Genomic DNA, 15,729 nt, shown 5'->3' with positions numbered 1-15,729 from the left:
TTTTGAATTTGTGCTTTTGGATATATACCCAGCAGTGAAATTGCTGCTTTGCATAGTAATTCTATTTTTAATTTTTTGAGGAAATTCCATACTGTTTTCCACAGTGACTGTACTAATACACATTCCGGCCAACAGTACACAAGGGTTAGCTTTGTTCTACATTCTTGCCAACATTTCTTATTTGTGGTCTTTTTGATAATAGCCACCCTGGTATGAGGTAATATCTCATTATGGTTTTAATTTGCATTTCTCTGATTAGCAGCGTTAAACATCTTTTCATATGCCTGTAGGCCATCTGTGTGTCTTCTTTAGAGAAATATTTATTCAAGTCTTATGCCCATTTTTAAACTGTGTTGCTTCTTTTTTTGATACTGAGTTGTGTGAGCTGTTTATATATTTTGAATATTAACCCCTTATCAGCCATATCATTTGCAATTATTTTCTCCCATTCAGTAGATCATCTTTTCATTTTGTGCAAAAGCCTTGAAGTTTTATTAGGTCTCATTTGTTTATTTTTGCTTTTGTTTTCTTTGCCTTAGACAAATAAAAAAATATGCTATAATTTATATCAAAGAGTGTTCTGCCTATGTTCTTTTTTGGGAGTTTTATGGTTTCAGGTCTTATATTTAGGTCTTTAATCCATTTTGAGTTTAATTTTTTATATGGTGTGAGTAAATATTCTAATATTATTCAACATAGAAAACTTAACAGAAGATTGAAACTTCATATAAACACTCTTTGACTAAGAATAAAACCAACTAAATAATGTCTAACATGCACAAATGTGAAATCCTGTAATTAAGATTAAAAAATTGAAGTGAATAAAAAAAAAGATTAAAAAATTAGTTTTTACAAAGATAGGATAATAGTGACCCAAGTCATCAATAATTCAGATGAAAAACACACAGGGGTTTTAATTGATCCCAAGTTTAGTATTCATCTTTAGAATTATGTGAGATGAAGCATGAGGGTAAACATATATAATATTGTGGCTGGTTCTAAGACATCTTATTATGTCACCTTATTATCATCTACCACTTATTAGTTACTATAGGCAAATCACTTACTTTGGCTTTCTCACTTTTAAGTTAGAATTAATAAAAACTAATGTATTGGGAGTATAGAAAGAGATAATTCATATGCAAATAATTATATAAATGATAGCATTAGCTTTGCAAATACTGAAAAAGCTGCTGCTGCTGCTGCTGCTAAGTCACTTCAGTCGTGTCCGACTCCATGCGACCCCATAGACAGCAGCCCACCAGGCTCCCCCATCCCTGGGATTCTCCAGGCAAGAACGCTGGAGTGGGTTGCCATTTCCTTCTCCAATGCATGAAAGTGAAAAGTGAAAGCGAAGTCACTTAGTCGCGTCTGACTCCTAGCAAGCCCATGGACTGCAGCCTACCAGGCTCCTCCGTCCATGGGATTTTCTAGGCAAGAGTACTGGAGTGGGGTGCCATTGCCTTCTCCACTGAAAAAGCTAGTGCACATTAAACCTTTAGTAGAGAGGTGCAGCATTCAAACCTAGTGAGCACAAGCTATAGTGGGAAAGTGTAAACTGAATTGACCATAAATTTTTTGAGGGGAGTGATTTTTATGTGATTGATTCAGACTTTCATTTTTATTATTTTCCCACTACCTATATTCCCTTGGGCAAGTTATTTATCCTAAACTCTTCATATGTTAAGTGAGGATAATTGTGTGTAACTATAGAAGTTAAAGAGTAACATATTTTAACATTGATTCTGATTGGTAGAGTTGTGGAGAGGCAAATTTTGCGGGAAGTGGGTGTGGAGGCTCCAGCAGCATTTTCAGCAGCTCCTTCCTTGAAACTACTGTCTCCTGGAAATCCAGACCCTCACGTGATCCCATTGGAGGCCTGTGAAATTTTGCTTATTGTATGTTTCACTCTTCAGTGAAGACTGTTTTCTTTGGGTAGAGAAATTGTTTATATTTATCTCTTGAGTATAGTTTTAAGGGAGGTTTGAAATGTGATATTGTTGCAAGTGCCAGGGAGCTATATACTTAAACATTTTATATCTAATAAGGCTTGGACTATAAAGCTGAGCACCGAAGAATTGATGCTTTTGAACTGTGGTGTTGGAGAAGACTCTTGAGAGTCCCTTGGACAGCAAGGAGATCCAGTCAGTCCATCCTAAAGGAAATCGGTCCTGAATATTCATTGGAAGGACTGATGCTGAAGCCGAAACTCCAGTACTTTGGCCACCTGATGCGAAGAACTGACTTGTTTGAAAAGACCCTAATGCTGGAAGAGATTGAAGGCGGAGGAGAAGGGGACAACAGAAGATGAGATGGTTGGATGGCATCACCGACTCGATGGACATGAGTTTGAGTAAACTCCGGGAGTTGGTGATGGACAGGGAAGCTTGGCATACTGCAGTCCATGGGGTTGCAAAGAGTTGGATACAACTGAGTGACTGAACTGAACTGAATTAATTCAAATTTTAACCTAACTCTTCTATCCCACAGGATGATATATCTAATTCTGAAATTTTAGACATCAGGAATGTGATAGCAGGAGAAATATTTTGGGGCAGAAGGCATCTTCCTGGAATTAATCAAATCATATATATATATATATATATTAATTGAAGCATAATTGGCATACAAAATTGTATTAATTTCAGATGTAGGACATAATGGTTGACATTTGTATGCATTGTGAAATGTTCACCACGGTAAGTCTTATTTCTCATTTGTCATGATAAAAAGTTATGAAGTTTTTTTTCTTGAGATGAGAACTTTTAAGATTTACTTTCTTAGCAATCTTTATTTATTTTTGGCCACATCTCATGGCATGTGAGATCTTAGTTCTCCCACCAGGGATTGAACCCATGCCACATACCAGGGAAGTCCTCTTAGTAACTTTTAAACTTGTAATACAATATTTTGAACTATAGTTCCAAACTATATATGCATGACATTTATATGCATGACATTTAGTCATCCCATCTTCAGAAGTTTCCTGTGTAAAAGCACAGTTAACTTGATGGGGTGGGCTGAGGGGGATAGGAGGAAGAGACCAGAGATCACCAGCAGCTAGCATTCCATGTGTAATTCCAAAGAGTTTCTGGAAAATTTAGCATTGGATCCCCTTGCTATAGATATCAAAAATCACTGGTGGGGTTGGAATTGTTAAATATAATATCTTCGTCAAACTACAAAGAAGCTAACAAAATTTAACAGGGCTCTGCAGGACTAACACTGTCTTTAAACAGTTCCATGAACGTGGGCCCATGGTCCATCTTGCTTATCTTCTTCTTCCCTTGCCATGATTACTCCCTCCTCTTGGGCTCTGGGCCTCTTCTTCTTGCCTTTGCTTAAGGAATTCCTCACAAAGTTTTCTAGTTATTGTCTATGTATATGTTCAATCACTCTCTCTTTATTGAGTCCTTCCCATCCACACTTAAAATATTGAAGACTCAAAATTTCAAAACAATCCCCCCCATTTCAACTTATATTGAAGGAGGAAACAGAACAGGCTCCATCTTGAAAGCAGGACTCCATCTTGGGCCGGACTGTGGACTCTGAGCTCTATGCCCAGTATCTATGGAAACGACATACCAGCTGGAAAACCAGACCCCCAGATGGAAGAGCCCCAGGGCTCATACCTAGACTCTCCATGCCTAAAAGAATACCCTAATTATCTGTGAAACTGAATAGAATCATAAATTCTATTATGCTTATTGGGGTATGACCACAGGCCTATTGATAATTGTCTACTGTTAACTACCTAGGCTTAAGGCATATGGATGATGGGTTAACTTTGTATCTTTCTTTTCCTTTGTTCAGACTAGTTTCAGGGAATTTGGGGAGGTGGGTTTGGGCACATATACTTAGGGTATATAAGGTTTTCACAAAAACTGGTCAGGGTCCTTGGCTAAGAGAAGACTCTGCCTCGGGCCCACCAGTGTAATAAACTGCACTCCACTATTGTGTTGTCCTTCTGAGTGAATTTGTTTCCTGGAATGTGTGGCTACAACAATATCCTCTTACAACCATGTCTCTCTCTGTCTCATTTCAATCTTCATGAAGGGGTCATCACACACTGACAGCCTCTGTTTTCTCCTGGACTCCTCAACTACTTGTCTAATCTTGGTCTTTGCCACCCAAAAACAAAACAAAAAGACCTATATTAAAGACACTAATGAACTTGTTCAAAGCTAATCTCCATTTCTTCTTCAAGTCTCTTTCTTTGCCATAACATTCTCTAAGAAGCTTTCCATAACCCTATAGATCTTCACAAGGTAGCTGTTGTACCTGCTGCCCCAACCTAGTACCCTGTACTTTGGGCACAGAATTGATTACACTGCATTGCAAAGATCTGTTTACAGTTTCTGTTCCCCACTAGATTCTAAGGAGGGTTGGGGCCTTGTCTATCTTGTTCCCTGTGTGTCCTGGGAGAGGGACATCACAAATACTTGAATGAATGAAAATGAATATTACCATTGCGTTTTTGGAAAAAAAATATGTGTATGACTAAAAGAAATTACATCAAAATTTAAATAGTGGTAATTTATTTAGTGCTCATGAGTATTGATATTATATTTAATTTATATTTTTCCTTTTCTTTTTTTTGGCCATGCCTCATGGCATATGGGATCTTAGTTTCCCAACCAGGGAATGAAACCATGCCCCTTGCAGTGGAAGTGTGAAGTCTGAATCACTGGACTGCCAGGGAAGTCCTGTATTTTTCTTTTAACGAATATTATTTTTTATTTTTACTTTTTTTTTATTGGAGTATAGTTGCTTTACAATGTTGTGTCAGTTTCTGCTGCACAACAAACCGAATCAGTCATATATACACTCACACCCATTCTTCTCTTGATTTCCTTCCCATTTAGGTCATTACAGAACATTGAGTAGAGTTCTCTGTGCTATACAGTAGCAATATTATTTTCTAAAATTAGTTTATATCACTGTATAATAGGAGAAGGAAACCAAGCCAACCATAGGGTCAAATAGCAGAAGGTACACAAACCAGACCGAATATTTTTTTCCATACTGACATTTGGTGGCTTGATGAGGCCCACAGTACACCAGAAAAAAATTTTTTTTTCCCCTAGTACACTATGGGCTTCCCTGGTGGCAAAGAATCTGCCTGCAATGTGGGAGAACTGAGTTCGGTCCCTGGGTTGGAAAGATCCCCTGGAGGAGGGCATGGCAACCCACTCCAGTATTCTTGACTGGAGAATCCCCATGGACAGAGGAGCCTGGCGGGCTACAGTCCATAGAGTCACAAAGAGTCGCACATGACTGAGTGACTAAGCACAGCACAGTACACTATAATCCTAGAGGTGTGGTCATTTACATACATTTGCTTATTCTGTTTTCTTCATCATCCATCCAAGACTGGCAAATGCCACTTCCTCCATGCAGTCTTCCCTCATTCATACCAGTGTGAAGTACCTCCCCAGCCCTGAGCTCCTGCTAAATGCTGCTCTTCTCTTCCCCCTGAAGCATTTACTATTTGGGCCTCCATCTTTTGACACCTTATACCCTACCAGGGGCAGATCCCTTTATTCCCACTGAAGACCCTGATATTCCCAGTAACCAGGACCAATTCTGGCCAGAGGCATGTGTGAGAGGGTAGCAGGCAGGAAGGCTAGGGGTCTCCAAATGGAGGAAATAGGCTGTAAATGTCAGACGTCTTTTATCTCTCTCTTAAGCGGCAGGAGGAAACAAACTACATGTGACAGATTTTTTCCCTTTCTCTATACAAAATTGAAAGGAGATTTCCTTTAAAATTCTGTGTTGCCATGACAACACCTGGTTCCACCTGAACTTAACTTTTTTCAAACCTTGAGCTAACCAATGCAGTTTTTCTTACGGAAATATTTTTCTTAAGTTATGTTAATGAACTATATTTACCCTAGACTCTGTCTTTCTTCAAGTCAGTTTGCCTAAGGCTCAGAACCTACGTGAACAAGCCAGTATGTTTTATTCATGCAAATGTTCTCTTAAGCTATGTTAATGAGACTATGTATTTGCCTGGAAACCTGCCTTTCTTCAAGATTCACGCCAATCATTTTATGGCCTGGGACAACTCACCTTGTGCCAATGTTATCTCAAAATGCATGTTGTGGGTGAGGGGCCTGGTGCCAGTCTCTGAGTTTTGAGACATTTCCTTTCTCTAACTAGCAACGTGCTAGTAGCTATATAACTTCCTGCTAACAACTAGCAGGGGGACACGCTTTCTTCCCCCTTCTGATGTCTATGTCAGAAGCTTTCTCTCTTTCTTTTATACTTTAATAAAACTTTATCACACAAAAGCTCTGAGCAATCAAGCCTCGTCGCTGGCCACGGATTGAATTCCTCTCCTCTGAAGGCCAGGAATCTCAGCGTCTTTCACGGCTCAGCAACAACCTTTCATATGGCATTTAGCCATTTCCAGCCCTACTTCCTGATGCTCAAGTCACCTACTGGCTGGCGGAACCTCGAGCATATGCCCTAGGCTGCACATTCCACTCTTAAGAAGAGAAATAGTGCCTGGGTTCTTCTTCTTCTGATAATGTAAAAACCACCCCCTAGACCTAACAAGGTCTGGATTCTAGCCTTTTCCCTTGCCAATTCTCTTCCAAAAGACATGAACAATGCCTTGGGGCTGGGGCTCCACCCCCTGATGCCAACTTCTGTCCTTCTTAAGGTGCCATCTGCTTCACATTCACCAATGAGATTCAGCTTACCTAACGTGACACTCTGCTACTTTGTCTTAGAATGTTCATGGTCCAGAAATCATCGTAACTTCCAATCCTATGTTTGTGTATCAGACTTAACTCTTTCTTCCTCTTTCCTCCAAATTCTCTTGTCCCTACCCTGCCAGTTCTCCAAGTGCATCACCTATCAGGCTGCATCCTGCATGGGGTCAGCAGGACACCATACACAAAGTTGTGATGCTGCAATGAGCTGCTCCCTTAATGATCACCATGTGTGGGTGCTCAGTCATGTCCATCTCTTTTGAGACCCCATGGACTCCACTGTCCACCAGGCTCCAGCCCATCAGGCTCCTCTGTCCATGGGATTTCCCAGGCAGATACTGGCATGGGTTGCCATTTCCTTCTCTGGGGGATCTTCCCTGACCCAGGGATCGAACCCTCATCTCTTTCTTTGGTAAGCGGATTCTTTACTACTGAGCAACCAGGGAAGCACTTTATGATCGATCACCAGATAGACTACAGCCACCGTGCGTGGGCAGGGACAAGGCAAATGGCCAGATTATGGTTGGTGGAGGTGGGAGGGTATGAACTACGCACAGTAAACTTCCACAGTCCGCCGATGTCACTACTTCTTTCAAAGCAGATGGGCTCCAGGTCTTCATCTAAGCAGCATTTGATGGAGGACAGGCCACTCACACCAGCTCCGATCACTGCAACTCGCTTGGCCATGCTGTGTTCTGTATGATACAGATTAAGCAGAGCTTCTTTATATGACAAGGAGCCCTTGTCACAGAATTCAACTTTCACAATGATATAGATACCCTCCTTTTGTCTCTGAGCTGAGGCAGAATCATATTTTGGCTAAATATGAAGGCTCTGAAATCAGACTGTTTCAGTTTAGATGCTGGATTCATTTATTTACAGTATGATCTTGGGCTAGTTGTTTATTCTTTCTGTGCCTCAGTTTTCTCATCAGTATAATGAGAGTGGAAATAATAATGCCTATCTAAAATAGGCATTGTCCTGAAATTAAATGACTGAGATATGTTGGAAAGGTTGTAGAAGTGTGTCTGCTACATAGTAAGTACTCAGTTAAATTTTGCTCTTATTACTATCTAGTTTAGCCAAGACCTAGCACCAAATATTTAATTAGCATTCACTTCCCACTTCTCTAACGACTCCTTCCTTTCCTCTCTTCTTTCTGGAAAAGGCAGCTCACACAGATAAAATTTATCAACATTTGGGAACACACAGATAGACACACCTGGTGCTTCCTTTGGATTGAGGAGTAAAAGGTCTTCATCCCCTTAAGATTTTATATTCCCTCAGTATTAAAAACACTTTGCTATCACCTAACCCTTCTAAAATCCTAGGAACTGCAACCAGCAAAAATGTTCATTTTTATTCAAAGCATCTAAAGTCCTAAAGAGTAGCTAGTCATGGGTCATGTCCAGTAGCAAAAAAGATACTACATGAATTGAGGGGAAGTTCTTAACTTTGAACAATGAAAGCTTAACTGACCGTAATACAGAACTAAGTCCCCAAGGAAATCCATATGGCATATTCTAGAGACCAAGATGAGATCACATGGAAATGGGGATGTTACCCTTGTCAGGAAAGATTGGAGGAAGCATGAAGGTGTTATGACAGTTTATATCAGGTTTTAAGATTGTAGTTTTGGGCTTATGCAGGTATCAACATACTGTTTTTTTTTTTTTTTTTTTTTTATCAGATGGGTTAATACTAAGTTAATTCCAGCGAATCAGGTTTGTCACATGGAGGGCTTTGAAGTGTCGGGTGGACTCAGGTGTAACTGCTGAGTTTTTGAACATGACTTAAAGCCAGTCTGCTAGTAAGACGCTGAGTCGAGAGAGACTCTAGATATCTGAGTATGAGTCTGGATGTGCACATCTCACTGGGGTGAGAGTCTGAAGTGTCCCGAGATTCCTGCTACTGAGCCTCTTCCCTCATTTGAGCTCAGGTTTGCTGCCATGCTTTCTGGGTGGGTTTGCGGTGGGGGGTTTATCCTCAGGGCTTTGCAGTTTCTCTCTAGCCAAATCAGAGCCCCCAGGCACAAGAAGAGTGTCAGTAAAGGAGATGGTTGGGGGAAATGGGCTCTGGATTGGTTGGTTTGGATTCAAAAAGTCACCCTCCCAGGAGGGAAGTTTACTACCTCAAGGAGCTGGCTAAGCCAGGGAGCAGCAGTCCCTAAGGCATCAGCAAAGCCTTAACTGTCAAAGCATCAAAATATAGAAAATAAAGAGGTATGGTTAATACAAGTGAGAAAGGGGAAAGCGCTGGGAAGAAAATAAAAAATAAAAGGACCCCTAGGCACAAAGACAAAGGGAGTTAGTGACTTTACAGAGGGCAGAAGAAGACTTCTGAGCCCTTGGACCTCTCAGACTTACCTGGTTCCAGAGGGACTTGCAGGAAGGATCAGAGGGCTTTTCCAGGCTTGCCTGTTTCAAAATCTTACTTGCCGTCCTTCCCTTTGCAAGGTTGAGAACTTCCTGCCTGGCTTCATTATTTACAACAAAATTTACACTCTTCCCTCCCTGAGACTTTTGGTTTATTTAGGAGTCTCTTTTTGATTTTGGAAGAGTTGGGTAGTCTGCAGTAAGAATGGACCCTGGAGGCAGCAAAACTGGGTTTGAACTCTGTCTCTGCAACTGATGGGCCATGTGCCCCCCAAACAACCCACTTACACACTTCAAGATGTACTGTTTGCAAATAAGAAACACAGTCACATGGAAGGATTGTTTGAGTCTGAAACTGTGATAATAATTACACAAAACTGCCTAGCACCAAATATTTACTCAGAATTCATTTCCCACCTCCCTAACTATTCCCTCCTTTCCTCTCTTCTTTCTGGAGAAGACATCTCACACAGATAAAATTCATCAGCAAGTTTGGAAACACATAGGCAAACACACCCATGGCTTCCTTTGGTCTAGATAGCTAGTAAAAGGTCTAGATAGCTTTTAATCAGAAACGAATGGCCTCCCCCGATAAGAACACATACATTTCCAGGGCACGAGGGAGAAGTCTGGAATTGGCAGATCTCACTGTGCTCTGTTTTTGCAATAATAATAAGAAAGAAATAGTTGTTAAGTGATCTGGTTAAAATGCAAAATGTGCTGCAGTGAATAGACTGGTAGCAAATTAATTCACTCCACACGTGTACTCTATGTAACTCTAAGGGCAGATACTGAGCCAAGTTTTGGGGCCCCCAGAATGATTAAGAATCAGTGAGTAAAAAACAGTAATAAATACAGACCCAGTGACTATCCACAAGAAGATGCCACTATATAGACAGAGGCTGACACGCATGATATCAGGCAATATGTCTTGTAATAGCAGCATGCTCTGGGTACAAATGCTTGAAGACACTCTTGGGCTGCTTAGCTATGCCTGGAGACCTAGCTAGAGATACATACTGGGCTGTGTTTTTCCTGAGCAAAAACACCCAAGTGCCAAATAATTGATGCCCCAAATAGATGTAAATTGAAAGGCAGGGGAGACTACTGCAGGCCTGATGGGTCAGGAGGACAGGTGTGCTAAGCTCTTTGCAAACTGTAAGAATGTGCTATAAACGTAAGGTCCATTGCTGATATTTCGTTGCTGATATTTCGTTCCTTAATAGAAAAAGCCCTAATCTACTGAGTTGGAATTTTGAACAACAAGAAGACCCTATCCCATATCTGACACACCATAAAATGTAGCAGTCATTTTTGAGACATGGAGAGACTTGGATGATTAGCAAATCATACAGTTGATTATGATTTATATGAGTTTGGACTTCAATCTGTTTATATTTCTTATTATATCACTCTAACAGTGTTCTTCCTTTGCTACCGTATTTCCAAATGTGACACTTGTGGAATATTTTGTGTTTCTCAATGACAGGCAATTCCATCTCATCCAAAAGATGAAATCAGAAAGGAGCCTGGAATCACAGACAGTCCCACAGTTCTGTTATTCTCACCACATCTTCCTTCCGGGTGGCTTCTCCCTTTCATAACTTTGTTTCTTTAAGAAGTTCCTTTGCTTCCTGGTTTTCGCCCTAATTCTGCTGCCTTAACCCTAATCAAGAGACTCTCCAAAGACAGGATCACGCTTATCTCTAAGGAGTGCACTCACTTACCAAGGGGAATATTTACCCTCTGTGAAAGCAGCTTCTGGAAACATTTCCCCATTAAAAGGAAAAAATCCAGGAAACTTACCTTGCTGGCACAGAGCAGGTACTTTTACAAATTATTTCTCAAAGCCAATAGCCAATGACAGTGTTTGTCTTTAAAACAAAACAAAACAAAATTCCAAACGCAAACTCTTTGCTCTAAAAGAAAATAAAAAATAAAGGAATGCTGACTTTAATCAAAGTGCTCTTGGTTTAAAACAAAAACCTGCCGTTTTTCCTGTCATGCTGATGACAGCTGAAAATATACTCGCTGAGGGAAAAGAAAGTTGTGTAGGGCACCAGTTGAAACTTCCGTGATCTCGAGGGAGGGCTCAATGACGAATTAGAAGAGAGTTGTCGGATTGGAAAGCCACAAGCGACTTCTGCCCCTTTCCCCCACCCTCCTAAACGTCCCAGTTCCGACGGAGCTCTAAACTTAAAGGGGAGCACGTGGTGAGCGACTGCTCTTCTCACGGTAGCCTTTAGAGGGCGCCAAATCAGCCCAAACCACAATCGCCAGTGAATCGGGCGTTCTGCTTAACTAAATTCTGACTCTTGAATTAGTCTCTTGAACTATTATAGGAGCTGTCCATAGGAGAAGGCCAATTATGTGACTATTGTGTCATCAAGTTCTCCCAAGTAGGGTTAGTTCCCTAACCCCAAAAGTGTGATTTCAAAATTCAGGACTTATAAGGAATTTAAGCAGCTTCGTCTTTTCAGAAAAGGTCAGCAGAGGGAGCTGGCAACACATATTTGAAAAAGCTTAAAACTGGTTTTATATGTTAGCCTAGGGCACAAGAAGAGAAATAATTACAGAAGCACTGGCAATAATAGAATAATAGAATCCTAAACACCTTCCACTGAGTGCCTGGAATTCAGTGTCAAAGACCATCTTAGCCTCACTTAACATTTTCTAGCCCAGTGGCGCAAATGAGCCAGGAATCCTGATTCCAGGAATCAGGAAGGTAACCTAAATGAGGGAGGAGGGCCTGGACAAGATCTGACTGGAAAGCACTTCCCCCATGTATTAGGTTTAACTAAATGGCGTTATTTGAGAGCATAAGCCCCAAATTGCAAGGTTTTTAGATTCCTTTTAATAGAAACTACAAACTCAAATTTTTGTATAAAATCTTCTGTTGGCAACAAACTAATTTTTATTTTGAAAAATATTAAGCCCAGAGGAAAGTTGAAAAAACAGTTTGATTAATGTGCATCAACATATCCCTCACCCGTTTCATCAACTAGCAACCTCTTGACACATTGGCATTTTCTTCATCTCTCTTTCTCTTTCTCTACACACATGTACCCAAGAGACACACACACATACACCTAAACACACACATCTGAAAGTCATCTTCAAACATCAGGATGCCATCAGAATATTTCAGCATATATTTCACAAAAGTAAGGGCATTTTCCCACAGAGTCATTATCATTACCACATCTAAGTCAATATAACTTCAGTATCATCCAATATACAGTCCACTTTCAAATTTCTCCAGTTATTCCCCAAAATGTTCTCATCCAGTGGTGTACTGGAGCTGGTATGCACAAAGGGAATATGTATGTCTTCCAAGTTCAGTGATTGCTTGGCATTACGCATAGTAATGCTTGACAAAATAGCTTGACATTGTTCACAGTGGGGATGTTTACATCATGGAAACTGGCAAACAGTACAAATTTGGGATGTCCCCCACCCCCAGCCATTTGTTAAATATTTACCCTCTCATTTTTGGCAAATGGTTTTATTGAGGCCTAGGATATACAAAAAAACCCTGTATATATTTAATGTATATAATTTGATGAATTTGGACATATGCGTGCATCTGTGAAACCATCACAGCTCAAGGTAATAAACACATTCATCCTCCAGAAGTTTCCTCATGGACCTTTGTTTGTTTTTGGTTAAGAATATTTGACATGAGATATACCCACTTGCTGCTGTGCTGTGTTCAGGCACAAAGTAGTGTCCAACTCTTTGTAACCCCATGGACTGTAGCCTACTAGGCTTCTTTGTCTATGGGATTTTCCAGGCAAGAATACTTAAGTGGGTTGTCATTTCTTCCTAGAGGGGATCTTCCCAACCCAGGGATTGAAACCGAGTCTCCTGCACTGGCAGGCAGATTCTTTACTACTGAGCCAGCTGGGAAGCCATACACCCTCTTAACAAATCTTTAACAAATTTTTGAAATGCACAATACACTATTGTTAACTCTTGGCATTACATTGAACAGCAGATCTCCAGAATTTATTCATCTTGCATAACTGAAAGTTTATATCCATTGAACAACAACTCTCCATTTCCCTCTCCCTCTAGTCTCTGGCAAGCACCATTCCACTGTTTCCTTCTATAAATTTAACTATTTTGAGTACCTCATATAAATAGAATAATACAGATTTGTATTTTTGTGACTGGCTTATTTCACTTACAGTAATGTCTCCAGGTTCATTAATGCTGTCCCATATCACACAATTTCTTTTCTTTTTTAAGAGCTGAATAATATTATACTGTATGTATATACCACATCTCTTTATTCATTCATCTGTCCATGGACATTTAGGTTGTTCCCATATCTTGACTATTGTCAATAATGCTGCAGTGAACCTGGTAATGCAAATATCTTTTTGAGATCCTGATTTCAATTCTTTTGTACAAATACCCAGAGGTAGGATTGCTGGATCATACGGTACTTCTCGTTTTAAACTTTTTGAGGAACCTCCATACTATTTTCCATAGCAGCTGCACTATTTTACATCCCCACCTACTGTGTAGAAGGGTTCTGATTTCTTCACATCCTAACACTTGTTATCTTTTATTTTGCTTTTGATAACCACAATCTTACCAGGTGTGATGTGATATCTCACTGTGGTTTTGATTCACATTCCCTTGATAATTAGTGAAACTGAATACTTTTTAATGTACCCATTGGTTATTTGTATATCTTCTTTAGAGAAATGTCCATTCAAGCTCTTTGCCCACTTTTGAATTGGGTTATTTGTATTTTTATTGAGTTGTAGAAGTCCCTTGTGTATTTTGGATGTTAACCCCTTATCAGACGTACGGGCAATGTTTTCTCATTCTGTAGGTTCTCTTTTCATTCTGTTGTTTCTTTTGCTGCTCAGAGACTTTTAGTTTGATGAAATCTTGCTTGTCTATTTTGTTTTTGTGCCTTTGAGCCTTTGTGTCATATTCATCGTTAAGAACAACGTCAAAAAAACAAACAAACAAATAAAAAGAACAACATCAAGAAGCTTTTTCAATATGTTATCTCTTAAGAGTTTTATAGTTTCAGTTCTTACATGTAAGTATTTAATACATTTTGAATTGATTTTTTAGCATGGTGTAAGAGAATGGTCCAGTTTTATTAGCATGTGAATATCCGATTTTCCCAACACCATCTGTTGAAGAGACTGTCCTTTACCCTTTCTGTGATCTTGGCAGCTTTATAAAAGATCTACTAACTATGTATGTGTGGGTTTATTTCTGGGCTGTCTATTCTGCTAGATTGCTCTGTATGTCTGTCTTTATGCTAGTATCATACTGTTCTAATCACTATAGCTCTGTTTATTATTAATAGTTTTAACTTTTTTTGTGGAGTATTTAAAGGTTTTCTATATGCAAATTGTGTCATTTGCAAACAGAGATAATTTACTTCTTCCTTTATGATTTGAATACTTTATTTTTGTTGTCTAATTACTCCAGCTAGAACATTCAGTACGATGTTGAATCTAAGTGGCAAGAGTGAACATTCTTGTCTTGTTTTTCCCAATTGAGTATGATGTTAGCTGTGGACTTGTCATATATGACCTTTACTATGTTGAAGTAAATTCCTTTTACATCTAGTTTGTTGAGAGTTTTAATCATGAAACTGTTGAATTTTGTCAAATGATTTTTCTTTATCTATTAAGATGATCATGTGATTTTTATCCTTCGTTTTGTTAATGTGGTATATCACATTAATTGACTTGTATACATTGAACCACATACCACTCTTTATGGTTATATTTCTCCTGATTAAAAGAGTCAGTCAAAGTTTATAAGTTACATTTAGCTATAAATCTCTTTAGTTTGTCCTATTTCATAACAGTTTTCCATCCTCCAAAGGGTCTAGTTTAAGAATGATCAACATTATCGAGTTTGCTACTACTGAAACTAATCTCCTAAAATAGACTTTTACTTAGTTTTCTTGCTTCCAATTGCTCACCTATAAACTGTTCTTCAGAACTATCTTTCTAAATCATAAATCAGATCTTTTTTTTTTTTTTTTTCTGTTAGTCACTCAGTTGTTTCTGACTCTTTGTGACACCATGGACTGTAGCCTGCCAGACTCCTCTGTCCATGGGATTCTCCAGGCAAGAATATTGGAGTGGGTCGCCATTCTCTTCTCCAAGGGATCTTCCTGACCCAGGGAAAGAACCTGGGTCTTGCGCATTCCATGCAGATTCTTTACCATAGTTTGAGCCACCACAGAAGCCCTCTGATGTATAACAGTGTTTGCTGGAAGAGTTGTGTGGTTTAGGAGGGTTTTTAAAATCAGGAATTGTAAGGCATATTTATGTACTGTGGCAAATAACCAAGTAGAGAGGAAAACTCAACAATTTGGAAGAGAAGTTGGTGGAAATCTGTCAAAGTTATCTGATAATTGCTACTATTTTTTTTTCCTCTGAGAGTGAGGTGAGAAGGAAGTGGCAGAGATTTGTGGTAAGAGGAGATGATATAAAATAGTCAATTAAGAAATGAGATTGGGAAGTGAAGGAATTAAAGAAATCTACCAGGGTTTGGGGGGCAAGTAGGATAGGCATGGGAGAAGACAATGGCATCCCACTCCAGTACTCTTGCCTGGAAAATGCCATGGATGGAGGAGCCTGGTAGGC

At 39.6% G+C, this 15,729-nt stretch overlaps 1 protein-coding gene across 3 annotated transcripts in view; it reads right to left on the bottom strand.

The window, feature by feature from the left end:
- The window catches only part of LOC122707980 (dimethylaniline monooxygenase [N-oxide-forming] 2-like), a 34,597-nt gene extending 23,355 nt beyond the window's left edge, over positions 1-11,242 (bottom strand). Inside the window, exons 1-2 of one of the 3 annotated variants that reach the window (XM_043924040.1) lie at positions 10,901-11,241; positions 7,275-7,414 (exon numbers count right to left, since the gene is read on the bottom strand). In XM_043924040.1, coding sequence (XP_043779975.1) covers positions 7,275-7,406 — 132 coding nt within the window. In that variant the 5' untranslated portion in view covers positions 7,407-7,414; positions 10,901-11,241. Of the gene's footprint in view, positions 1-7,274; positions 7,415-9,085; positions 9,595-10,900 lie in introns of those variants that run through there. The other 2 variants (XM_043924041.1, XM_043924042.1) reach the window with 2 other exon arrangements.
- Between the last annotated feature and the right edge of the window lie 4,487 nt (positions 11,243-15,729).

The sequence above is a fragment of the Cervus elaphus genome, chromosome 14, assembly GCF_910594005.1.
Source record: "Cervus elaphus chromosome 14, mCerEla1.1, whole genome shotgun sequence".
Lineage (NCBI taxonomy): Eukaryota > Metazoa > Chordata > Mammalia > Artiodactyla > Cervidae > Cervus > Cervus elaphus.
The sequence above is the reverse complement of the archived record's forward strand: the minus strand, read 5'-3'. Positions and strand labels throughout refer to the sequence as shown.